The 26,025-nt window shown below is 27.7% G+C and overlaps 3 protein-coding genes across 6 annotated transcripts in view; 2 read left to right on the top strand and 1 right to left on the bottom strand.

Moving 5' to 3' along the window:
- The window catches only part of LOC140664678 (spondin-1), a 33,204-nt gene extending 13,182 nt beyond the window's left edge, over positions 1–20,022 (top strand). The window contains exons 3-17 of one of the 4 annotated variants that reach the window (XM_072890016.1): positions 4,431–4,674; positions 5,684–5,870; positions 6,332–6,529; positions 6,986–7,109; positions 7,256–7,386; positions 8,241–8,457; positions 9,054–9,216; positions 10,762–11,092; positions 14,981–15,191; positions 15,510–15,680; positions 16,371–16,493; positions 16,673–16,815; positions 18,234–18,312; positions 18,541–18,603; positions 19,310–20,022. In XM_072890016.1, the coding sequence (XP_072746117.1) occupies positions 4,431–4,674; positions 5,684–5,870; positions 6,332–6,529; positions 6,986–7,109; positions 7,256–7,386; positions 8,241–8,457; positions 9,054–9,216; positions 10,762–11,092; positions 14,981–15,191; positions 15,510–15,680; positions 16,371–16,493; positions 16,673–16,815; positions 18,234–18,312; positions 18,541–18,603; positions 19,310–19,485 (2,561 nt within the window). In that variant the 3' untranslated portion in view covers positions 19,486–20,022. The remainder of the gene's footprint in view (positions 1–4,430; positions 4,675–5,683; positions 5,871–6,331; positions 6,530–6,985; positions 7,110–7,255; positions 7,387–8,240; positions 8,458–9,053; positions 9,217–10,761; positions 11,093–14,980; positions 15,192–15,509; positions 15,681–16,370; positions 16,494–16,672; positions 16,816–18,233; positions 18,313–18,540; positions 18,604–19,309) is intronic. The other 3 variants (XM_072890018.1, XM_072890017.1, XM_072890019.1) reach the window with 3 other exon arrangements.
- A 1,880-nt stretch (positions 20,023–21,902) lies between these two features.
- Positions 21,903–23,762, bottom strand: LOC140664680 (uncharacterized). The gene is made up of 3 exons (XM_072890021.1): positions 23,624–23,762; positions 22,693–23,176; positions 21,903–22,220 (listed from the first exon to the last, which is right to left on the bottom strand). Exons 1-3 carry the CDS (start codon positions 23,674–23,676, stop codon positions 22,044–22,046), a joined length of 714 nt encoding a protein of 237 aa, XP_072746122.1. The 5' UTR covers positions 23,677–23,762; the 3' UTR covers positions 21,903–22,043.
- On the top strand, positions 23,170–25,808 carry Xit (ALG6/ALG8 family glucosyltransferase xit). The gene is made up of 7 exons (XM_072890020.1): positions 23,170–23,565; positions 23,652–23,924; positions 24,157–24,325; positions 24,386–24,595; positions 24,686–24,925; positions 25,112–25,257; positions 25,355–25,808. The coding sequence occupies exons 1-7, from the start codon at positions 23,426–23,428 to the stop codon at positions 25,785–25,787; spliced, it is 1,611 nt and encodes a 536-aa protein (XP_072746121.1). The 5' UTR covers positions 23,170–23,425; the 3' UTR covers positions 25,788–25,808.
- The last annotated feature ends 217 nt before the right edge of the window (positions 25,809–26,025 follow it).

The raw sequence follows: 26,025 nt of genomic DNA on the forward strand, positions 1-26,025 counted from the left end.
GTAACGGAGAGTGTCACGAAACAATGTGGTGAGAGATAGTTAAGATAGCTGGTATAATCTACGTATACATTAACGTTAATTATAAATCTCTTGTCCTTTGTTCTTTGCCTATAAAGTGGTTAAAGCTGGATGCTTTACCCTTTATGTGTGTAGATTATTATCATTCAGTTTTAAAAATTTTTCCTCAATAAAGATATCGAGAGGTATTCGATTGTTGAATAATTGATTTTTATGGAAAACTTGTATGATTATTCAATATATGTATAAGTTCGAAATGAAAAATTGTAACTGTCACAATATTAGTTAACGCTAATTGTAATTTTCAAAGTGTATTTTTCCATCTCGCGTAGTTGGTTGTTAGGAAAGATCAATGAATCACTAAGCGCAAGAATAAATGGAAGCTGTCGGTGCAACTGACGCTGAAAATTGCTTGTAACATTAATTAAATTTAAACAGTTAAATTTTCATATTTTTATACTGAATCCTTAACAACACGATTTAAATAACGTTGACTAGTTTAGTTAGGAGTACTTAATTATATACGATCGACAACTAATAATAAAAATCTCTTATACTGATGTTTTATCGATTCCTTTTTTATTCCATTTTCTTATTTTATTACGTATTTATTTATTACTGTAATGTGAAAAATACATTTTATATATAAGTAAAATAAAAATAAATTTCAATTTTTCTAATAATACATATAACAAGACAGTATGATATTTATAAATATATGTAAAATATTTATAATAATTATTTGAATATTTTATAAATATTTATTAAAATATTTTATATATATTTTTGTAATCTTAAATGGAACAGATCACACACATAAAGATTTTTCATAATATCCCAGTTTAAGAAATATTTACAAAAATATGACTTATACAAACATTTATTTTCTTACTTATACAATTATAAAAATTATGTAAAATATTTAATCTAAGTTTTAATAATATATTGAATATAGTGTTTATAATTTGAAATATTGTTTTATTCATAACAATATTTCAAAAAAATAAATAGTAAAAATATTTATAAATATTAATCATAAATTTCGTCTGCGAAGGCCTTATTATCCGTATATTTGAGGATTTTTCTTCCTAAAGCCAACCGACGATCCATATAAGTAGATAAGTAGATAACGCAGTCTGGTCAGACACATTTCCGTAGAAACGACCGCACTTTATTAAGCTCTTTTCCCACTACTTTATCCGAACAAATGAGCCCAAAAATGAATGTAGCGAAATCGCCGGAATACGTTTGCAAAATTTTCATCCATGAGTTAGGCCAGGAGTTATAATTTTGAACTCGATCAGCTGACGCGGTCATTTTACCTTGTCATCTCAGCCACTCTGCCTTGTCAAACTCATCGCCAACCCATTGTCGCCGGAAGCTAACGCCGGAAATTAGTCGTCGTCTCGCCTCGCGATTATTCGCGTGGAATTTCAGCCACGCAGCCACGGAGAGAGATGGCGATGGTTTTACGCACGCGCCCGTTCATGTTATTATTTGAGATTGATTAATAATTCATCCCCTGTTGCCGTTGTGTTGTATTATCGTTGAGGTAGTATTATTCGCGCGCCGGCAAACCCTATTGTCTGACTTTACATGCAATCCGCTTTGTCGTGAATGGAAAGTTGAGCTTTCAGTGAACGAATTTAACTTTGTGAATCGAATCATAGGTATGTACTGCTGTCACGAATGCGCGGATACGAAATACAAATCGAATCCAATTTGACTCTTGTCAATTTCAAATTGAAAAAAGAAGAGAAGCTTCGATATATCCGGTAAAATCGAGTGATTTTAAACCTGTCGGATACTTGGAACTGATATCGATAGACGAAAAGAAGTCTCGAATAAATGCGTTTAATAAGAATCATCGTAATAAAAAAAAATCAGACTTATATAAATTACAAAAAAAAAAATAAATCTATGAATTTCTTTAGGAAAAATTGCTATAATTTTTTCATAGATTTTTGATTTATATTTCCGATGCGACACATCGAGAATACTGTTCGGACATTCTCGAACGTCGGGAGTCACGTTATGTCAGAAACGCGATATCCCGACGAAGGTCTCAGTTAACTGCGTTTTTGCCGTTAATTCTTCTAATTCAGGGTTATGGGAATAATCATGCAAGAGGTGAACAGAAGCGTCGTGACTCATCGTCATCTGACGTAATAAATTTGAGCTTCGATAAATACCAGTAAATATAGGATATTTGATTGGGTGCTTTTTAAATTTAATTAATCATATTAATATAATATATGGTACTGCCTGTAGATAATATGTTAAAAATAATAATTATTTTTTGTTAAAATCTCATATTATAAATATTCATAGTATAAAAGCGTGTATATTTTTGTAAAAAATACATATCTTTAATTTTTATCTATGAATGAACGTATCTATTAAAAAAAAATCAACTCTCTATAAATTGGTTTAAAAAACTACACATTTCAAATTATTTGATCAAACATCTACCTTAAAAAATGGTGTGTGTGTATGTGTGTGTAATTTATTATTAATCATTAAATTGCCTTAAAAAATTTTGTTAAAATTCACATAACATGTAAATCTCTTTATAATCTGTGTATATAAAAAGATACATAGTTCAAGAAGACTTGTAACACCAGAAATCATACGGCTTCAAACAGCTGAGTATTACATGCTACCTATTGTATAGAGAATAATCGCGAATGTACATAGATATTACCTTGCAACTAGATTATTTTACAATGCATTCAAATGTTTTATTTAACTATTTACATAACTCTTGTGTCATTTTCATCATTTAATATATTCCTCATTTAAAGAAATAATTTAATCTAATTTTTCTATGTTAGATATTGATTGTAATTAACATCATATAATTGTAATTATTGTTAATATTAAATACGTACGTAATATGTCAAGATAATTTGATATTAAATATATATAATAAATATTTAATAATTTAATAATATTAAATTTATCATAATAACGATACATTTATCGAGAACTAATTTTATTAATGAGATACTAAAATCTAAATTATATATTATTTAAATAAGGTCGCGTGAAATGTAGCACACTTATATATGTTGAAGAAAATTTCGTAATGGAGAAAGAAATACACGAATTCCCTTGAACACAGCACCGGATTCACGGGTCGTGTTTAATCCATGCTATAAATAGAAAGTCGGTAACCGAGTTGATACATATTTCTATTGCGAGATCACGAATATTCTTGCGATACATAGAAAATCTATAAGTCAATATTTATACATATAGTTCTTTTATCATCACAATAGCAAAAATTATTATTAATTATGTTAATAACTTTTGTCATTATGATTATATTGACTTTTTATAAGAAGAAGAAAATTTTGTAGGAAAAATTTATAGATATAACGCGATGGTTTTGGAAAAAATTATTTATAGTATACTGACTTTCTCGCAAAGTGCATTATTCTGTTTTCGAAAATTAAATCAATATTTCTGATGCGTCGAAAAATAACTATGGCATTCCTCCATCGAATTTATTTGTTTTTTATACCTATGCAAAAGTTTTCCCTCGATCGCTTAAAATTTCCTTCCTAGAGGGAAAAGTATAGAATTTCTCACTTGCAATTAATTATGAACTTTGCGCGAATAAAATGAAAGTTTCTCGTATCTTAATTTTAATCAAACTATTATAAAAATTTTTTAATAGACGCTTCATTGCGCAAAAATTATGATGAATGTAATTTCCTTTTAATTATGGCAATGTAAGGAACATTATAAGTTTAAAAACCAAAAAAAATTGATAAAATTTAATTGATACACTTCAATAATAACTATTTTATATGTATGTATACATGGTATACAATGTACATATATTAATTTTTAAAATAAAATAATGGTAACATATATTTTAATAAGAAAATATATTAAAATAACTAAATATGTTTAAATATTATTTATGTTTAAAGTCAATTGCTTTTAGATTGTAATTAAATACAAATAAAAAATTTTAAAATCTGAAAATTTAATAATAATGTTTGAAAAACAGTTTTATTATTTTTTGTACACAAAAACAACTTATGAATTTTTTAAATATATTTCAGTTGCATGTATTAAAACATATTTTATCAATGCAAATTAATAATATCGAACTGTTCAGTAATAGAAAATATGTATATCGTTATATATCGCGAATTTTATTTAATTATTATTTTATTGAATTTTATATAAAAGGATAAATTGCATATAAAAGCATTTTATTATATTCCATTATGCTTAAAATATTATTTTTTTTTATGTATAATTATTACGGATTAAACTACAAACAATTGATTATTATAAACAATATTGCATATATTAAATTAAGATATCTTGCAATGATTATATAAAACGAGATGTGAAATATAAACATATTAAAAAGAGATCATTGATTATTGCAGTGGTTCTACAGGCCAGTAGTTCCGATACGCTGCCTCGGAAGTTCACGAGATTCCTCATATCCGTCGAGCCCGAAAATGCGAATGAGACGGCCGATGCCGGGGCGTTCGATCTTCAGGATGATACAATGACAAAATTTGCGGATAATTGCGCAAACGCCGTCGTGGAAACGTCTAAAGTTCAGAAAGAAAAAATAAGTGTCGTTTGGACTAGTCCTATTGAAGGTAGCGGTTGTATACTCATCAGGTGAAGCAATACTTTTATTAACATAATGTACAAAACAATTATATAAAAAATGTGTACAAAATAATATCTATTCTGAGATATCTATTCTATTAACACTAATTACATAGTATAATAGATAATATTAATTTATTATAAATGCATAAATTTAATATATATTTACGTACTTTAAATTTATGCATTATATATATACATATATATTATATATATAAAGTAATAATACGTGGTTCCGAAATGAATTAAATACGAATATTTTTGTAGAGAAATAAAAAAGAGAATATTTATTTCGTGATATTTGTAAAAAAAGAATTTTTCTAATGAATGTGAAATATGTGCATATTTGAAATGTGTAATTGAATATCTATTTAAATATGTTTAATTAAAATACTTTTAACTAAAATATATCTATATAATATCACATTTTTTATTTATATATATTTAAAGTTATAAATATAATATGCAATGCAGAGAATATTGTATTAAAGAATTTTATTTAAAAAACTTAGGAAAGATAAAAAATATACTTGTTGCAATATTTATTTTTCAAATTTATATATAATATTTACTCGGTAAATATCGTAAAACAAGATAAAATAATAATGTTTCTCCTTCAGAGTTTAATACAACATATAAATGCTTGCATATTATGAAATATGTATTGTGCAACATTGTATTATTTGTAAATCTATATATATTATTATACTGTATATATATATATATATATATATATATATATATATATATAATACTGTATATAATGCAATGATATTGTAATTTTATTTACGTAATTTTTTATTTATTTTATTTTATTGGTTTATCTAACAATAAGATATCTCTCTTTTTCTCTCTCTCTCTCTCTCTCTCTCTCTCTTTTACAAAAATTATTTATATTTTTTCTCTTGTTTTATTATTTTTTATTTATTACTTAACAATTCAACAATTGTTTATTTATTAACGATAATATACTCTTGCAAATTATTTATTTTTTGTTCTGTTTTTATTTCTATTGCAGAGCGACGGTGCTGGAGACACCAGGTACATGGTACATGGATGATTCAAATTTAGTCCTTACTATGTGTCAAGACTCAAAAGCGGAAGCCGACAATCAGGGTCAGGTTCTTGCAAAATGTTGCGCCTGTGATGAAGCCAAATATGAAGTAACCTTTGAGGGATCATGGTCGCGCCATACTCATCCTAAAGTAATTAAAACAGAAAATTAATTACGAATAAATAATTAAATAATTTTTAGCTTGAGTAAAAAATAAATTACTTGCTTTAAACCGCCCCCCCCCCCTCTCTGCCCCTATCATCGTTGAATAAAGTCTTGTCTGTCAAATAATTTTGTGCTAATTTGACCCTGTAGTCCAGATTTTGTTGCTCAAATCGTTTGGCAGGACTAGTATCTGAGTTAATTAAAAAAGTTTGCACATAAGTTAATTAAAAAAATTTTATTTTTCCCATATTTTTTAATGCTAAAATAATCTGTAGACAACCTATCAGAAACAAGAAGAGGCTATTTTAAAATTCAGTTCCTTATATATATATTCCGATGATACATTGTTTATGAACTAATTATATAAATATTTTCATTTTACAACGAGCAAGAAATTTAGTCTCTTCAAATTCTATCTTCTTATTAAACTATTATTTCTTCTTACAGGACTTCCCAAGTAAAGGCTGGCTAATTCGATTTTCTGACGTCATTGGTGCATCGCATACTGGCGATTACAGGTTTTGGCAATACAGTAGCAATGGCGTACCACACACACAGTCACACGCACATATAGCTAGTACTGGGCTGCGACAGGTGGCTGAGGCTGGTACAACGCGAAAATTGGAATCCGAATTGAAAGACCAGGTAAGAGAGATGGGAAATATCTAAGCTTAACACTTAGATGAAAGCTATGCAAAATCTTTTTAATCCATCTTATCATTTTCTGAAAGTTCGAAGGTTTGGAATATTAAGCACTTAAACTCATTCGTTTTTTTATTCTCTTTTATGTATCATAATTCAATCAATATATTTTTCAAAATATGATAATGAGATATACACATAAAGTTAAAAGTATTATTTTCATTAAAATAAGAAATATAATTGTAAATTAACTGAATTATAAATATATTATTTAGAAAATATAAAATGAAGAAATAAGTATTATATAGACTTAGAAATATTTCAGAAATTTTAAAACTCTAAAAGAGAAAGACATTTCCATAAATATATATTCATTAAAAATTGTATAAAAATAATTATAATATAAGTATTCAATGTAAATGATCACTAATAGAGTTTTTATGCGTTTATTGCTTGTAGAGCGAACATATCAGAACTATAATAAAAGCAAGAGGCATCGCTTATCCTAACGTGACGGGTAGGACCTTCGCAGTCTTTCGTGTTGATAACAAGCATCATCTAATGTCCTTGGTTTCAAAAATCGGTAAAATTCTTTTATTATTTAGAAAGAATTATTGAATTATAGACTTATTAAATTTTAAAGTAAAAATGCTACTTTGTTATTTCCTTCAATAAGACTTAAATTAAGAAATAATTCCTTACTTCTTATTGATAAACAATGTCTTTTAGATCCTTCTCCTGATTGGATTGTTGGTGTCTCCGGCCTTGAACTATGCCTACCTAATTGTTCTTGGATAATTCACAAGGAATTAAATTTATACCCTTACGATGCCGGTACTGATGATGGTATCACATATTTAGTAAGCAAATATGTGTACATTTTTATTTTTAATCGTTTAACTTCAGATTAACATTTCTTTCCGATATTTTTATGAACAAAAAATTGATTTAAAACGCAAAAAATTCGCAGACGGAGTATGGTTGATCTGAAAAATATCCTACATATCTATCCATCACGATTTAATCAATGATAACAGTATTGCAATCTTTTTTTCCCTAGGTCATCTTGTCCCTTAAAATATTTCAGTATGCTATGTACAATTTGTGTATCAGATCTCAATTTATTTTCTTTCCAACGTTTTTCGTGTTACGTAAATTTGAATAATTCGACGAGATGACCGATAATAATTTTGCGACTTCGCGGATAGTTACATAGGATGTAATAAATTTTCCAATTTCACTGAACGAGTGCAAATTGCACACGTTCGAAACAAGGAAAAATTTTATAACCTGTCAAACACCAAAGGAGCGTAGAATAATCTCTAGACGTGTGGGGGAGTGATCCTATCACAATAGCCATCTTGATGCTGGCAGGCTGGAATCGCTGACGCCGTTGAATTTTACGCTTCCTTGGCACTCTTTCGACGAGTGAGAATTAGCTCGTTTTGTTTGACCTCTTCTTTTGACCTTTTAAAAAATTCCGTGTTTACACGTTATTTGAAAGAAGTTTTTAATTTAGACAAATTTAATTATTATCCTCACACTGTATATCGTGTCTTGCAAAATACAAAAAAGAAACACAAGAAATAATAATAGCGAATTCGATTAGATGGAAAGTGTATTTGCAAATTATCGTATATATTTTATGGCAAACAATTATAATTACTTTGTTAGATTTTTTATTTGTTTTCAATTACTTTGTTTGAATTATTAGTCAGCAGATTCACCGACGGAGCCACAGGAACCCATTCGACGGATCACGTCGACGTATCCAAATGATTCGAGATCACCTTTTTACGACCCTTCTGGTCTAGATATGAAACCCCTTGCGAAGCTCTACTTGAACAGACAGAGATTGTACGAGAAGACCTGCGATGACGGGGGGAGTGATACGCAGGCTGATGCAGGTGCAGTGCCTTCAAATACAAGAGGTAGCAAGTGTCGCTTGTTAACAAAAGGCATTTTTATTTTTCAAACGTGTTGGTGGAGAATTTATGACAAAGATTAATTATATCCCTCGAGAAAATTTCATAAACCATTAGCGTGCAGCCCACAATATTCTCAGCGATATAATAGAATTTTTAAACATATGGAATTTTAAACGTTATTTGTAAGCACCGTGAGATTTCGCACAATTGAATAATTAAGACATCAAAGCAACCTTTATCATGAATCTCCACGTTGCGTGCAGCTCCGCATAATTTATCTGTTATTATTTCCTAAATTGTTTGCAAAAACCTTTAAACGGAATAATGGTTTGTATAAACAGTTGTTTGTGTAAAAGACGTTTTTGTTTCTATGTGAGTTCGTCTATATTTACATTTTATAATATACTATTAGCTATTTCCATACCATTGCATGATTTTACTTTATATATGTATTATAGGCAAGGCATTTATATTGTGTAAATCTTTGTTTGTACAATTAATTACTAATCTTCTTGTTTTATAAGTTTTGTTGCGACATTTAAATGTATCGATTTATACAAAATTTCTGAGAAAAATAATCAATCATTTCGTATATTTAGAGGCTTGCAAAGTGACGGAATGGAATGAATGGGACCCGTGCCCTGTCACCTGTGGCAGAGGCAAGCAACTGAGACAACGTCATTATATCAATCAAGCCATTGCGTACTCGAATAAATGTAACATATCCCAAACAGAACGAAAATTCTGTTACGGACCAGCCTGGTAATAAATGCAATAGCGTAATCATTACATCTAAATTAAGAACTAATCTATCAATTTTCTCAATTTTCTTTTTTAAAGTATAGATTGCACGAATTTTATTTTTCATATTTCTCTCAAAAAGCTCTTATCTTTTTCTTATTTATTAAAAGTGTCAGCATTTTTATTTATTTTTTTAATTTAAATTTTTAAATCTTTTTTCTTAAAAAAAGATCTTGTACCTTTTCTATATTATATTCTCATGTAATTAAAGAAATTCTCCTACTTTCTCATTCATTAAAAGTATCATCACTTTTATTTATTTTTTTAGTATTATTGTGACAAGGTTTTAAACTATATTTGAATATGTACTGCGCAAAAAAATTAAAGGGCAATTTTTTTTACATAAAAAAGGCAAATTTTCAAGTAGTTGTAACATCCTTAAAAATAATCGGAATAAAATCAATAAAAAAGCGTTTCAAACCTTGAAATTTCTAATTTTAGAATCTTTAAATGAATTTCAATTCTTTCTATTCGTTACAAAATTATATTGTAAGAAACCGACGTCCGTCGATTGAACAAATTTTTCAAAAGTTTGTCCAAGAAAACCGAATTAAAAAACCATCCTAGCACGATTTCATTAATTGGATATTTTATATTAAAGAGCAGGGTTTTAACTTTAATTTCTTTTTTTAACGTATGTTCTATAATTTTTTTTTCGCCAATATATTTATTATTAAAGCAAAATCAAGCTATTGACTTTGAACTCTTATTATAACAAATAAAAAAATGATTGTATAATAATCATTAATTTAAGTTTTTGAAATGTACAGAAAAAACTTAACACTTCGGCCTTTTGTATAAGTAAATGGAATGCTTTTTACTTGTAAATGTTGTAGATTTCATGAAAATTTTAGCGTTTTTTTGTTAACTTTCATTGATTTAAATAAAAAAAGATAAAAGTGCAATTTTTACTTGATTTTTAAGTAACAATTACGCTTTAAAAATAAATAATGATTGAAAAAACGATAGGAGAATTTTAAAGTGCTAATTATTCTCTTTAAATTGCTTTTTTAATGATTATTGTACGATCATTTTTTCACTAGTTATAAGCGTTCAAAGTCAATAACTCGATTTTGCTTTATTAATAATGAATATCTCGGTTCAAAAAAAAATCATAGAACATTCGTTAAAAAAAGAAATTCAAGCTAAAACTCTGCTCTTTAACATCTAATTAATGAAATCGTGCTAAGATTCTTTTAATTTGGTATTCTTGAACAAACTTTTCAAAAATTTATTCAATCAACAGTCATCGCTTATCTTACAATTTAATTTCGTAACGAATAGGAAGAATTGAAATTCATTTAAAGATTTTAAAACTATAGAAACTTGAAGCTTTGAAACGCTTTTTTATTGATTATTTTGAAGGAAGTTGCAACTACTTGAAAATTGGCCCTTTTTATATGGAAGAAAATGGCTCTTTAGTTTTTTTGCATAATGTATAATAGAGAGCGTAGCTGACAATAACTCGTATTTTACCCTTGTAAAATAATGATTTTTTTTCGCCAGCACCAGTAGCGGTCTTTACAACGTTCTATTAAACAGCGATAAGTGCGAGTTATCGTCATGGAGTCCGTGGACCGCATGCTCAGCTACCTGCGGCAAGAGCGTCAAAACGCGATCCAGGATTTTCCGGCAGAAGAAATTTCGAAAAGAATGCATGGCTGTGCCGAATGGACCGAAATTACAGCAGTCGGTTGATTGCGAGAAAAAGCCTTGCGAAGGCGAAGACATGGAAGAGGTAAGGGAACTGAATCACTTGAACGTCGATGATGAGGAGGAAAACTATGCCGATGAGAAAGTAGACAGGAACGAAGAGATACTCCAGAAATGGCTGCAGGTACGAAAAGATTCAGAGCTGATCATGAGGGCTGATAGGAATGAATTTCACCGACGAAACTGATTGAAATAAATATTTGATTTTGTGAATGTGTGAATGTGAATTAAATCCGCTATTATGACAATTGGTAATTAAAAGTAAAATATGACTTTTGATTCTAGAACACTAAAGTACTCATATATATACATATACATATATCAATATCAAATTTTTATCATTCTATAAAAATCTCTGATATTAATTTTTCTTTAATAAAAACTTTTTATCGTTTATCAAAAATTTGTAATCTTTTAATATTAATTTTAATAGTATAAAACTTAATATTATTATTTCAAAAAACTTAAATCTTTATGTGTCTTAAGATTTAATCTAGAATTATATTTACTAATCCAAGAAAAAAATAATTGAAAAATTTCAATTTATTTCGAGGATTAAATTCGTTAATTGTCAAATAATTTATTGTTTCATTAGAATAATTGTCGTTCAATTTATATGTAAATGACTGGGTTTATTTTGTTAGTAAAGTTGAACCTGATCTCTCTCTAAACTGCGTTTAATTGATATTCATTTCCTGTATTGCATTCGAATGTAAAATACGTTCTGCCAATTTGAATCAGGTTCGTCGACAAGTTTGTTCGTGCTACAACTAACTAACGTATTCTATCTAATAAAATAGATATCAAGCGAACGTCGTTTCTCTACGAAATACAGACAGAGTAAACGATTCGCTCGACATGTATTAAAATAAATTTATCAGCTTTGCTAAGTATTAAATCATCAAACACAGCCAGAGCAGCGATATAGCATCGCACGAGTAATTGATACCTGCACCATTTCTCGTAGATCCATCCATGGCACCGGCATCTTCACGTAAGTCACATGATATCACAAGAAAAGAAATTTACATTTCAAGCGGAAAATTTCATCATAATTTTCATAGAACGTCATTAAATTATGTAAGAAATAATAACACATAAAGTACTTTAAACATGCATTAAAAGATACAAATATATTGCGCGTGTGTGATAAATTAATTATTTATTATATATTTTTATATTAATATATTAATTTTTATATTTTTTATATTTTAAATATACAATATAATATTTTCAAAGGCACGATTTGCTTTTTTATAACACAACAGTTTTATGGATATTCAAACAGTCAACTTGTGCTCTTAAAAAATGAAGAGATATAAGTATGTAAAAATCATTGCTTATCAGTTATTATTTTCTCACAAAATACATTGCCATATCTTAACAAATTGATATAACGTGTTATAATAATATTAATAGCAATCGCTAACTATCATTTTATCAGTCATATATTTATACTACTTTACATATAATACATATGTAATTATCATATAACGAATATTACACTCATGTGCCATATTAAATCAGTTATGGAATTGCAAGCGTAACATCGCTGATAAGTAAATCACAATTGATATAAAGATTGACAATATATAAGCAAGGATGCAGAAGCAAAATTTAAATTCATAAAATTATTTAAATACATTTTTAATTTTTTACTCTCTTAATGTATGTATATCACATTCAGACAGCTAATTCTTGAAGAAACGTAATTCTGTGATTCATATAAAAATCTGCGCGTTTGAAAAATTGTTCAATCACACAGAACTAACGAGAGAAAGATAATTTCACTTTTATATACAATTCTTTTGATATTAACTTTCTTCTGGAGCTAGAAAAATGAATTGAAATATATAAAAGACACATAATCGTTCATTACCTGTTGTATATGGATCTGAACTAGTTTCGTAGATACCCGCATAATTCGAATATAACGCTGGCACTCATATTAATCAATTAATTTTTTAAACGCGTGAGAATTTATGTTTTATTACTCTACATTCATAATCCAAGTACGTGTATCATACTCATATAATATATATCTCTATATATGTAGATATCCATGTATATTATGGATGTCTACATATACAGAGATACGTATTATATGAATACGATACGAGTACTTGGATTATTAATGCAGAGTAATAAAACATAAATTCTCACGTGTTTAAAAAATTTATATAAATATGAAAAAATTTTTTTATTAAATTTTGTAATTTCTCTTACAATTTAGTTTGCCACAATATGTAACATAAAATCAAATAAAAATAAAAAAAATAAATAAGCTAACAATAAGTATTATAAAGTATAAAAAATATAAATAAAAATTAAGTAAAAAAGGCACGAGCTCAATGATAAATAAATTCAAATAAAAGAAAAAAGATCAATAACGAACTCACCGTAGATTCTAATGCGCGTGTATGTATTAAATAGAAATAATTACACAATTTTTTTTCAATTGTGTTATTTTTAAGAATAGAGAAAGAATTATTATTTTTATCTTTTCATGTTACAGCGTCAACTTTTTCTTGTCAACGATACGTGTGATTGATTTTTTGTACATTTTCGCTACCCTATGGACCGCCATTTTAAAATTTCAAGAAAACCCGAATGCTAGTGGAAGTAGACAGATATAATTACAATTTGAACTTGAAACAAAAATAAAAAGAATGTTTTGACAAGAAATTTATAACTATTGTTCCACAAATTAAAAAAATTTGTTTTCATTTTTCGTAACTTGCACCGCCATATATTGTGTTTACTATTTTGAATTTTTAAAAAGCCAGACTGCTAATGAAAGTAGATGTGTAAAGCTACAATTTAAGCCTAGGAAGAAATTTTTTTGTTAGCCCGAATTAGGTAGGGTATAAATATACATATAATAAAGAATATAGAAGGAGAAGAAGAAAAAAAGAAGAAGAGAAGGAGGAAAAGAAAGATAACAAAAGGAGGAGATACTTATAGAGTCAAATATTATGTCCAATATTTTAAATTTTTCGCTAATTGAAATGTAAGTGCAATGGAATTATATTGGATTTTATTTTTTAAAAAAGTACTTCAAATATTCAAATATACAAATTGACTAGCAGAAACAATTCGATCAATATCAAATGGAGATAGGTAACTGTCGATTATAATAAATCATCCCTCGAATGGAAAGACAAAAGAGAGAGTCAATAAATTCGACACCCGGAGAATTGGCAAGAATATATTTAGCGATATCTGTATGACATCCATAAGTTTGGAAAGAGCGTTTTTCAGCAATATATTATAACGCGAAAACGTAATTGTTTAGTTACAGAAAATGTTGTTGTACAAAAATAGAAAAAAAACATATGCATTAAAAAATTATATAAATAAATGTGATATAATATCATATATAATTATAATATATTAAGAATTTTAGAAAAGTTTTTTGTAAAATGACAACATAAAATTTACGTAAAGCAATTTATAGAAATTTTTATATAATTATATACACACATCTATTTAGCCACATAATTGAACAACATATTTAATATATTGCAAAATGTTTTACAAAATAAAAAATTAATTATTTAAATGCACATATATGTTTCTATATATATATATATATATATATATATTATAAAATATTTAAGTTGTTTAAATAATAAAAAATAAACAAAAAAATAATAAATAAAGAATTACTTAGTTAATATACTTAATTAATCTAGGTTTATACTATATTTTTTACACTTCACAGTATTTAGCTTATTTATTTCTTTAATGTCTATATATCTATTCTATGTTCTATTCCAACAAACTAAATTGTAGAAAATTATAAAATTTAATAAAAGCATTATTTTCATTTTTATATTTTATAAATTTATTTTATACTAACGTCAATACGGTACTCATGTCAATATACTTGAATTACACGTGGAACCAGATTTATTATATGTAACAAGTAACAAGTAAACAGGTGCCCGAGTATTCTGAGTTTTAGTTTTTTCACGTTGATTAATCAAATTCTAATTTACATTAATCGCAGAAATGTCCTGACGATCTGTACACGGAGTGGTCACCGTGGCAACCGTGCACTTCCACCTGTGGGCCCAGTTACAAAGTGCGAAGTAGAACGTACAAAGACATGTACGGTTTAAATAAGGATGACGACCTCAACCGTGAAGAATGCAAGATGGACCAGACGTCGTGTGTATCCGAACTTCCAACTTGTGACTTCTCGAAAGACGAAGCAGAAAGTACATAAAATGTTTACTCTTAACTTTTAACATTTATTCTTATTGTTAGTTTTGCTCTTTTTCAAAAAAATATAAAAAATTATATGATCATACGAACAACTAAAAAGCTCTGAAATATTGGCTCTCCTTAATTCAAAAACTTTATATGAAATAGCTGAAAAAAATGTGAAAATATTTTTCTCGAAGTTTTTAAAGCAGTAAATCATTATTCAATCTCATTATTAAAGTATATCTTATCTTCGAGCATTATTAGAATTGTACATCTCACTGTTTTATTATCTCCATATCATATAATAACGAAATCGTTATTGTTTATAGAGATCTGCAGCGAACCTATGGAAAAGGGACATTGCAGTTTGCATATATGGCGAGTCTATTTTGACAAACAAAGAGGCAGCTGCCGCTTCTTCAGCTATTCCGGATGCGACGGTAACAGAAATAATTTCGCGACCGAGCAGGATTGCAATAACGTTTGCGGACAGTTCCAAAGTAAGTTAATTTGATTATTCAATACCGCGCGTTCACGTATTAATAAAAAGAGCATATCATAATAATGTCATTAATTATGGAATTCCCCAACAACACACAATATTTATGATAAATATTTATGGAAATATATTTTTTTGAAATATTCTATAAATATTTTATACATATTTTATAAAAATCTTTATTCGACATATTTTTCAAGTATAGATGAAATATTTTATGTAATATTTATGATAAGTAAAAAATAAATATTTATAGTAGTTATTTTGTTAATATTTCTCAAATATTTGCTAGGATATTTAGGGTAAATATTTATCATCTATTCAATCTAAAATATCTTAAAAATATTTTTAAAATATTTTAATAAATATTTATAAAATATTTAAACAATTATTATAAATATTTTGTAAATATTTTATAAGTATTTTGTACTGTCTATACACGTGCACTAAATTGAAATTTCCTACCAATTGCTATCTGCAAAATAAGCAACTTTCGCAATCAGATTTGTAACTTACATTACAAGCTATACATATCTCTCGCGTGTGTAATCTTAATATCAATTATAATATATTGATGATTTTTTTTTAATTGACGAAAGAAAATTTAAACGATCGAATTAAAAGAGAGCGCTTTCCTTCATAAATAATCATTTGTCATACTCTCTCTGCACACGCTTACTAATCAATTCAGGAGAATTGAAGGCGAATATATCAGCAATCATGAAAAACCTTAAGGTGTCCCTTAGCAGCGTCCTCAGCTATCATATTCCCGTTCAGCAGCAGCGCAGTTCAAAAGCGAAGAGAGCGCAACACGGTGATAATTTGTCTTATGCAAAAATTATTCGACATTCCTTTAATAAATATATTATAAGCTCTTACAGAAAATGGTTTTAAGAGAATTTTAAAAAAAATCACTGTAATTAAGATAAATGGAATGCACGAATATTTCTGCCTCGTTGAAGCTCATCTTGCGTTGTTCTCTTTTTTTTACAGAAAAAGAAGATTTTAAAGGCATTCAAGCAGGCAGTCAGATAATGGAATCGAGTGAGAATAAAGTAGACTGTCAGGTCACTGAATGGAGTAAATGGTCGCGTTGTGAAAACTGCCGTGGATACAGCATCAGCACCAGGGAGACGGTATTATTATAAGCTTTTATTCGCATTTATACTTATCAATACTTACCGTATATAAAATAAAAATAATAATGCTTCAACGAGTATTAATTATTGACCAATTAGAGACCATTAAGTCTCGACAATGTATTCTTGATTTAAATTATAATATATGTATATTGGACTTTGTATTGAATTAATTTTAAAGCAAATAAGATGATATACACTACGCAAAAAAATTAAAGGGCCAGTTTTTTCAATATAAAAAAGGCCAATTTTCAAGTAATTCCAACTTTCTTAAAAATAATCGGAAAAAGATCAATAAAAAAGCCTTTCAAAGCTTGAAGTTTCAAGTTTTAGACTCTTTAAATGAATTTCAGTTTTTTTTTTTACAAAACTTTTTTTACGAAATAACATTTTAAGAAAGCGACGTCCGTCGATTGAACAAATTTTTCAAAAGTTTGTCCAAGAATACCGAATTAAACAAAAAATCCTAAGACGATTTTATATTAATTGTATGTTAAAGAGCAGAGTTTTAGCTTTAATTTCTTTTTTTAACGAATGTTCTATGATTTTTTTTTGAACCAAGATATTCATTATTAATAAAGCAAAATCGAGTTATTGACTTTGAACGCTTATAACTAGTGAAAAAATGATCGTACAATAATCATTAAAAAAGCAATTTAAAGAGAATAATTAGCACTTTAAAATTCTCCTATCGTTTTTTCAATCATTATTTACTTTTAAAGCGTAATTGTTACTTAAAAATCAAGTAAAAATTGCACTTTTATCTTTTTTTATTTAAATCAATGAAAGTTAACGAAAAAACGCTAAAATTTTCATGAAATCTACAACATTTACAAGTAAAAAGCATTCCACTTACTTATACAAAAGGCCGAAGTGTTAAGTTTTTTCTATACATTTCAAAAACTTAAATTAATGATTGTTATACAATCATTTTTTTATTTGTTATAATAAGAGTTCAAAGTCAATAGTTCGATTTTGCTTTAATAATAAATATCTCGGCGAAAAAAATTATAGAATATACGTTAAAAAAATAAATTAAAGCCAAAACTCTGCTCTTTAACACCCAATTAATGAAATCGTGCTATGACTTTTTTTTAATTCGGTATTTTTAGACAAACTTTTGAAAAATTTGTTCAATCGACGGACGTCGTTTTCGTACAATGTTATTTTGTAACAAAGTTTTGTAAAAAAAAAACTGAAATTCTAAATAATTTAAAAATTCTAAAGATTCTAAAACTAGAAATTTTAAGCTTTGAAACACTTTTTTATTGATCTTATTCCGATTATTTTTAAGGAAGTTGCAACTGCTTGAAAATTGGCTTTTTTTTTATATGGAAGAAAGTGACACTTTCATTTTTTTACGTAGTGTATATCTCATGGATTTCATCGCATATAATTAATTATCTTATGAGCAGGTTCCACCCCAAGGTGGGGGTAAAAGCTGTCCAAAAAAACTTATCCGAAAAAAGAAATGCCGTAAGATTCCGCCATGCTGTGAGTATTAGTATTTTTATAATTTTTTTATGATGTATTTTATCATTGATATATGTACAGAGACGTAAAAACATATACTAAATTATTCATGAAATTATTTTAAAATAGGCGAGGAAACAGACTTTTTAGATCTAGCTTTTCTGCTCTTATCTTAAAGCTAATATAATTATTAAATAAAAAATAAATTTTATTAGCTTATTTTATAATAGGTAAACTTTGTTTTTGTAGCCTTACAAGGTGATGGAACGGGTCGCCGATTTCATCGAGACAAAAATATTGAACCGAATGAGAGTAAGTTTTATATCGCTTCAAATAAAATATTTAATATATTTTGGAAATTTATGAATTTATAATTATTAATTTTCGTAATTACTTTAATATAAAACAATACATTTATTTGCTAAATATTTAGTACCTAAACCAGAGTAATATAATCGACATTAAAACGAATATAAAAATAACTGGTCAAGTAATTAAGGCACTATTGGCAATTACCCAGACGGCACACAATATTTATTTAGAACACAACATTTATGATAAATATTTATAAATATTATGATTCATATTTATAAATATGAAAATATATTTTTTTGAAATAGTACATAAATATTTTATATATACTTTATAAAAATTTTTTATTCGACATATTTTTAAAATATAGATAATATAATAGATATTTTATATAATATTAATAATAAGTAAAAGATAAATATTTATAATAATTAATTTATAAATATTTCTCAAATATTTGCTAGGATATTTATGGTAAATATTTATGATCTATTCAATCTAAAATATCTTAAAAATATTTATAAAATACTTTAATAAATATTTGTAAAATATTTAAATAATTATTATAAATATTTTGTAAATATTTTATAAATATTTTGTGCTGTCTGGGTAAGCAATTTGATTTGCCCGATAAAATGTAAATTTTGGAAAGAATAATCGAATTAATTTTGTTTTTATTAATAATTATCACTCGCTTCGCATAAAGTTTCAGTAAATTGCAAAGTGACACCGTGGTCGAGATGGTCGAAATGCAGTGCAACTTGTGGCGAGGCGTTTCGAAGTAGGGTCAGAAGTGTAATGGTACCACCACGTGGATCCTGGGCCAAACTCTGTCCGGCTTTGGCAGAATTCAAAAAATGCCGCACGATAGATTGTCCGTAGTAACGAGCGCTCGCACCCACTTGCATTCTATCATTATTCTATATCGATAGGCATATTACGATTTTCACGGTGCATCGCTGTTTCGAATGTTGAACTTACATGACTTTGTTCGTTAGACTGATCACTAGGGTGACACTCCTTAAATATTATAATGTAATTAAAATCTCCAAGCGTGTGCAAGAGAGCTACAAATATATATTCGTAACAAAGTTATCGGGAAATAAGAATATAACACTGGATGACAGCAATATATCCTAAAAATTCGCGCATTTTTGCCGTTTGAAAAATGAAAATATTAACAAAGATAATGATAAAAATTGAGGAAACAATAGATAAAAGTAAACATAAATACAATAAAAACAATAGACAAAGTCAGTGTACTAAAATATTAAAATTATGAATATTTTAAATTTTAGGAGAATATTTTATCTCAAAACCTATCATTTTCTCAACTGCGTTTATAATCATATTAAATATCATTTTGCGCGATAAATAAATAACAGAAAATTTGAATTTTTTTTTCTTTCGAAGTAAAATATTTATTACGCAAAATAAAAAACACAAAATTGACAATGATTTGTATAAAACAAGAGATTTAATCATTATAGATATTACGAAATATATATCTGAGGTGTGTATAGTGTAATTTTACAACAATTTGAACCAACAATTTGAATATTTAGCTGTAGTACTTAAGAGAGGTATTGATTTTTTTTTACACTAAGCAAAAAAATTAAAGGGCCACTTTCTTCCATATAAGAAAGGCCAGTTTTCAAGTAGTTGCAACTTTCTTAAAAATAATCGGAATGAGATCAATAAAAATGCGTTTTAAAACTTAAAGTTTCTAGTTTTAGAATCTTTAAATAAATTTCAATTCTTTTTATTCGTTACAAAATTCCATTGTAAGAAAGCGACTTCCGTCGATTGAACACGTTTTTCAAAAGTTTGTCTAAAAATACCGAATTAAAAAAGAAATCATAGCACGATTTCATTAATTGGGTGTTAAAGAACAGAGTTTTAGCTTTAATTAATTTTTTTAACGTATATTCTATGATTTTTTTCGCCGAGATATTTATTATTAAAACAAAATCGAGCTATTGACTTTGAACGCTTATAACTAGTGAAAAAATGATTGTGATTGACAATAATCATTAAAAAAGCAGTTTAAAGAACAAAATTAGCACTGTAAAATGCTTTTATCGTTTTTTCGATCATTAAACATTTTTAAAGCGTAAATTGTTACTTAAAAATCAAGTAAAAATTGCTTTTTTATTTTTTTTAATTTAAATCAATGAAAGTTAACGAAAAAACGCTAAAAATTTTCATGAACTCTCCAACATTTACAAGTAAAAAGCATTCCAGTTACTCGTACAAAAGGCCGAAGTGTTAAGTTTTTTCCTGCACATTTCGAAAACTTAAATTAAGATTTTAAAACTAGAAACTTCAATTATTTTTAAGAAAGTTGAAATTATTTGAAAATTGGGCTTTTTTATATGGAAGAAAGTAGCTCTTTTAATTTTTTTGCGTAGTGTATAAAAAATAATGCTTTTGTATAAAAAAGACTAAGTAAAAGAAAAAAACAGACTTATATAAATTTATTTTTACATCACATAATTAGGTTTCCGTTTTCTGTCCTCCAGTGTAATTTACTACGCACAAGAAAATTGTGCCATTTGCATATCATTTGCGATTCATCGTGTGTTGATGTTGAATTACTCACTAGTATATTTAATACAATTTTACTTAACACGTGACATTATTTTCCGATGATATTAAGTTAAGGCAAAGTGGATTTGCATTCCAATTGCGTCAGTTGTACTTAGAAAAGAGAAAATATTAGGATTTTTGCAATTATTATATTCTCGTAAAATATTAATGAATACTCATACTTTTCGTGACAAATGAAGGCAAATCATTACTTATGTCATTTGATACTTAAATACCTACTTAACCGCAGCAAAAGGATCAAAGCTGTAAAATAATATATATATAGCGCAGTAACATTACGTCAAATAAGAGATAAATTATCCCTTTTTAGCGCGAATAGTATTATAAAACACGATAGAACATAAAAAAGACCAATTGTAACAATAACATTTATAACATTTATTTGTAATACGTATGTATATTGTTATGACCGCATTTATATCATGCATTGCAGATCTCAATGTAAGACCAAAGTTTGTAATAGTTTCAGTTAAAATGATGGAGAACCCCCATATTTTAAAATATAATATAAAGTAAAATGCGCTGTAGACATATCAGTAGATAGTAAGCTATTTGTTTAGTGCGTATAATGGAAAGTTTTCTTAACATAAACTTCTCTTTATTGACAATAATCGTAGATAAATGGTATAGAAAAAAACCTATTTAAATGTTAGTCTCTCTTTTGTAAAAATTATAATATATTCATAATAAAGTTAATCACACTATATAAATATACTTATAATACAAAAGTATATACATTAGATTTTATTCTTTATATGTATACAGAATTTATTTTTTTCTCACTCTGACAATTATAAGGAGTTATTACCTAATTCATCAAACAATAAATTTTACAGATTAGAACTTTGATTAATTTTACTAGTCACTTCTTTATCATCTACAGAATTGTCTTTATTTTTACTTAACATGGGACTTATCAAGAGTAAGACAACACTTTTCTTTGATTGCATTCGTTGAATACTGCCATGATTTTTTACCGCATCCTCTATAACACTTTGTGTTTTATCCTACAATATAAAATATATATAAAATAATTTTTTCAAATCCATTTTGGATAATATATAATTTGCCAGAAAACTCAAGGCAGAATTTTATTTATAATTTTATTTAAAGAAGTAAAACATATATACATAATATATATAAAATATATGTCAGAATATATATTACACACTTGACATATCAAATTATATATAAAAATAGAATTATAAATAAAATGAGAAATAGAATTAGAAATAAAATTCTGTTTTAACTTTTCTGTTTTAAAAAATAGAAAAGTATAAAGAGTCTAAAGTATAGCGCTATTACATTTTCTTTTACATTTTTCTAGAATATAAAAGATTATCCTTCATCGTCTGTATGTAAATAAAAATTTAGATATTGGGAAAAAGGAAATACTCTGTGCATTTTGATTTAACTTATTCAAGTTATTTCATCATGTAAATTAATTCCTCTGCCAACAGAGACAACTAAAGAACTCACCTCACTGACACCATCCAAGGTGATGACGATCTTAACCTTGTGCCCCTTTTTCAACAATTTCACCACATTTTTCGTCTTCGTTGACAGATCGTTCTCAGCGATTTTCGCAGATATATAAAGCAGTTTAGTGGATTTCTGCTTGTCATTATTCTCGACACTCTTCTCGGCTTCCTCGAGTATGCCAGAGCTGCTCATCAACTTGTAGACAGGTCGTTGCGTCTTACTGTCAAGGTCGCTGACCTTGACAAGGGTGAACTTGCGACGTTTCGCCAGACGTTGAGCATCCTCCAGAACGGTCACCGTGATCGAGTTGTCCGGGGACAGCAACGTGATCTTCGGCACCGGCACCGTCTTCGATCTCTCCTTCTTGGCAGTCGCGACGTCGTCCTCATCGACAATCGATTTCTTGCTAAACGCCCGAAGTTCACCTGTCACGCGACACTTGCCAAAGTCCTGAGCGACCCTTCGTAGAGTCGTCAACAACCTGGAAGTAGCCATAACCATAACTCCCCTGGCAAACATAACCTCTAACTTTCACGTGTCTAACCTCTCGTACACGTATTCACACGTTGTTTATGCAAGCGTTTATAAACGATATTTATATTCGATATTCATGGTATTTTTATCGTCTAACTTTTACATATTATTAGTAAAAAAGAAAAAAAAATATATATATATATTTGTGATGAGTTGACGTTTATAAGCAAAGTGTAAGTTTGATTGATTGAGCAATATGTTTGGGAGCAAAAATATTTTGAAAGAAACGCAAATAAACCGGGATGAAGAAGTCTCCCCTGTTGTTTCGAGGGATAATGTGGTTTTGAAAGTCTTTCTGTTAATTACTTGCATCAAGATCCTCTTGATACCTACATAGTATGTAGTCTTTTAGTTTCACACATTAATATAATTAATATTATTGGAGTATAATTACTGTTTACAATTATTTTTCAAATTTGCAGTCATTCCACTGATTTTGAAGTACATCGTAACTGGCTGGCCATCACGTACAGTCTACCTGTTAAAGAATGGTACACGAATAAACAGTCTCCATGGACTCTTGACTATCCGCCCTTGTTTGCATGGTTTGAATATTGCCTTAGTCAATTGGCTGTCTTTTTCGATCCAGAGATGGTTAAAGTGGAGAATTTAAATTATGCGTCATCAGCTACTGTGCATTTCCAAAGAGCAACTGTCATATTTACAGATCTGATACTTGCATATGGAGTGAGAGAGTAAGTATATTTGTGAACAAAAATTTGTAATAGATAAAATAAAACAATATCTCGATGAAAAAAATAATTTAGCTAAAGATACAGCTTTTTAAAATAAAAATCGAAAAAATTATCTTTAGCAAAGTTTACTAACACATATGTTCTCTTAAAAGAAAAAGATTTTCTTGAAAGGATTCAATTTTAAAGAATTTCGTATCAAATTTATCTAATCTAAATAATTATTTTCTTGTAGAATAAGCGGGACATTTTGCAAGTCTTTGAATGGTTATGCAGTTTTCGTGTTTCTCTCACTGTGCAACATGGGACTACTGATAGTCGACCATATACATTTTCAATACAATGGCTTTTTACTTGGAATTTTATTGATATCAATGTCAAAAGTTTCAAAGATTGGAAAAGAGGTAATAAATTTTACAGAATACTTTGGAATTTATTTATGGTAAAAAGCAGTTTATTTCTAGATGTCAGTATTACAAGGTGCCATGTGGTTTATCATTTTACTTAATTTAAAACATTTATACGTGTACATAGCACCAGCATACATTATCTGGTTGCTAAAATCATATTGTCTAAATAGTGGAAAATTCTTTAAACGATTATGTACACTTGGATTTATTGTTCTGGCTGTTTTAACAGCATCCTTTGGTCCCTTTGTAACTCAATTACCACAGGTAATATTTTTATAGCTATTCTATAAATAATCTATTTCTTTCTCTCTTCTCTTTTATTTAACACTTTAAATTTTGATATTTTTTTATCAGGTAATTTCTCGTTTATTTCCATTTAAAAGAGGATTGGTACATTCATACTGGGCTGCAAATGGTTGGGCTTTATATATTGGTGCAGAAAAAGTACTCTCTGTGATATGGAAACACTTAGGATGGTTAAAAGATACTAAATCTGCAGTAATGACAGGTGGTTTAGTGCAAGAGCAGAGTTTCCTTATATTACCTACTCCAACTCCTCTTGTTACATTTCTTTTGACTTTTTTGGCAATACTTGTAAGTATACATATATTTATAAAAATTTATATAAATTTTATAATTTATATAAAATTAGTTTTTTTACAAATGTCTTACACATCTTAAATTCTGTACATTTTCTCCATCTTTTCTAATTTCATATGTTTCAAATATTTAAAAAAATATAAATGTACATTAAATAATTAATAAATTATATGATTGCAGCCTGCATTATGGTGCCTGCTTTGTAAAGAGTCCTACGTGAACTCGAAGAATTTTATTAGGTGTATTGTATTATGTGCTTTAAGCTCATTCATGTTTGGTTGGCATGTGCACGAAAAAGCCATATTAACCGCGGTTATGCCTTTATGGTAAGTATTAAATTCACAATAGAGATTGTTTCATTATTTTATATAAAATGTTCTTTGTTTATTACGGCTTGGAGTAATGAAATAATATAACTTTTAGTGTTCTCGCAGCAATAAATAAAGAAGATGCACGGATATTTATAATTTTAAGCAGTGCTGGACATACTGCTCTTTTGCCACTGCTATATCCCAATAACTTATTTTCATTAAAATTACTATTATTGTTGACATATATGCTTTCATCGATTTTAGTTTTAACTAAACAACATCTTAGACCTCTATTGCGATTACATGAATGGTTATACATAATACCACTGCCGTTAATTACATTTTATGAAGTGGTACTGCATAAATTATTATTCAGTGACAAATTACCATTTTTACCATTAGCATTTACTTCTATATACTGTGCAATTGGTATAACTTATTGCTGGATATTGTATTATTATATATATCTGCAGAATAATGCATGTACTGATAATAGAATAGAAAGTAATTTAAGATGTCAAAGATTAAAGGCCAAACAATCTTAATAAATATATAATTTTAACAATTCTATAATCACTATAATTTTGTATATATATGTATATATATATATATATATATATATGAAAGAGTTGAGCTGATAATATTATCAGTCCATATTAAAATGCATCCAACAAATTGCTATAAATTAAAAGCATTTGTTACTTCATACGTTTAATATTTTTGTTACAAGGATAATAAAAAAAAGAAAACAATTTCTTACAGATATCTTTTTTATTGCAATTA

Source organism: Anoplolepis gracilipes, chromosome 4, assembly GCF_047496725.1.
Source record: "Anoplolepis gracilipes chromosome 4, ASM4749672v1, whole genome shotgun sequence".
Taxonomy (NCBI): Eukaryota; Metazoa; Arthropoda; class Insecta; order Hymenoptera; family Formicidae; genus Anoplolepis; species Anoplolepis gracilipes.

Bases quoted from the DNA above. Each gene is read 5' to 3' on its own strand.
- Xit (XM_072890020.1), top strand. From the start codon at position 23,426: ATGTTTGGGAGCAAAAATATTTTGAAAGAAACGCAAATAAACCGGGAT. The intron at 24,326-24,385 runs GTAATAAATTTT...GTTTATTTCTAG, and splicing joins TTTCAAAGATTGGAAAAGAG to ATGTCAGTATTACAAGGTGC. The intron at 24,926-25,111 runs GTAAGTATACAT...ATATGATTGCAG, and splicing joins TGACTTTTTTGGCAATACTT to CCTGCATTATGGTGCCTGCT.
- LOC140664680 (XM_072890021.1), bottom strand. From the start codon at position 23,676: ATGTACTTCAAAATCAGTGGAATGACTGCAAATTTGAAAAATAATTGT. The intron at 23,177-23,623 runs GTAATTATACTC...GGCTACTTCCAG, and splicing joins TTGAAAAATAATTGTAAACA to GTTGTTGACGACTCTACGAA. The intron at 22,221-22,692 runs GTGAGTTCTTTA...TTTATATTGTAG, and splicing joins CCTTGGATGGTGTCAGTGAG to GATAAAACACAAAGTGTTAT.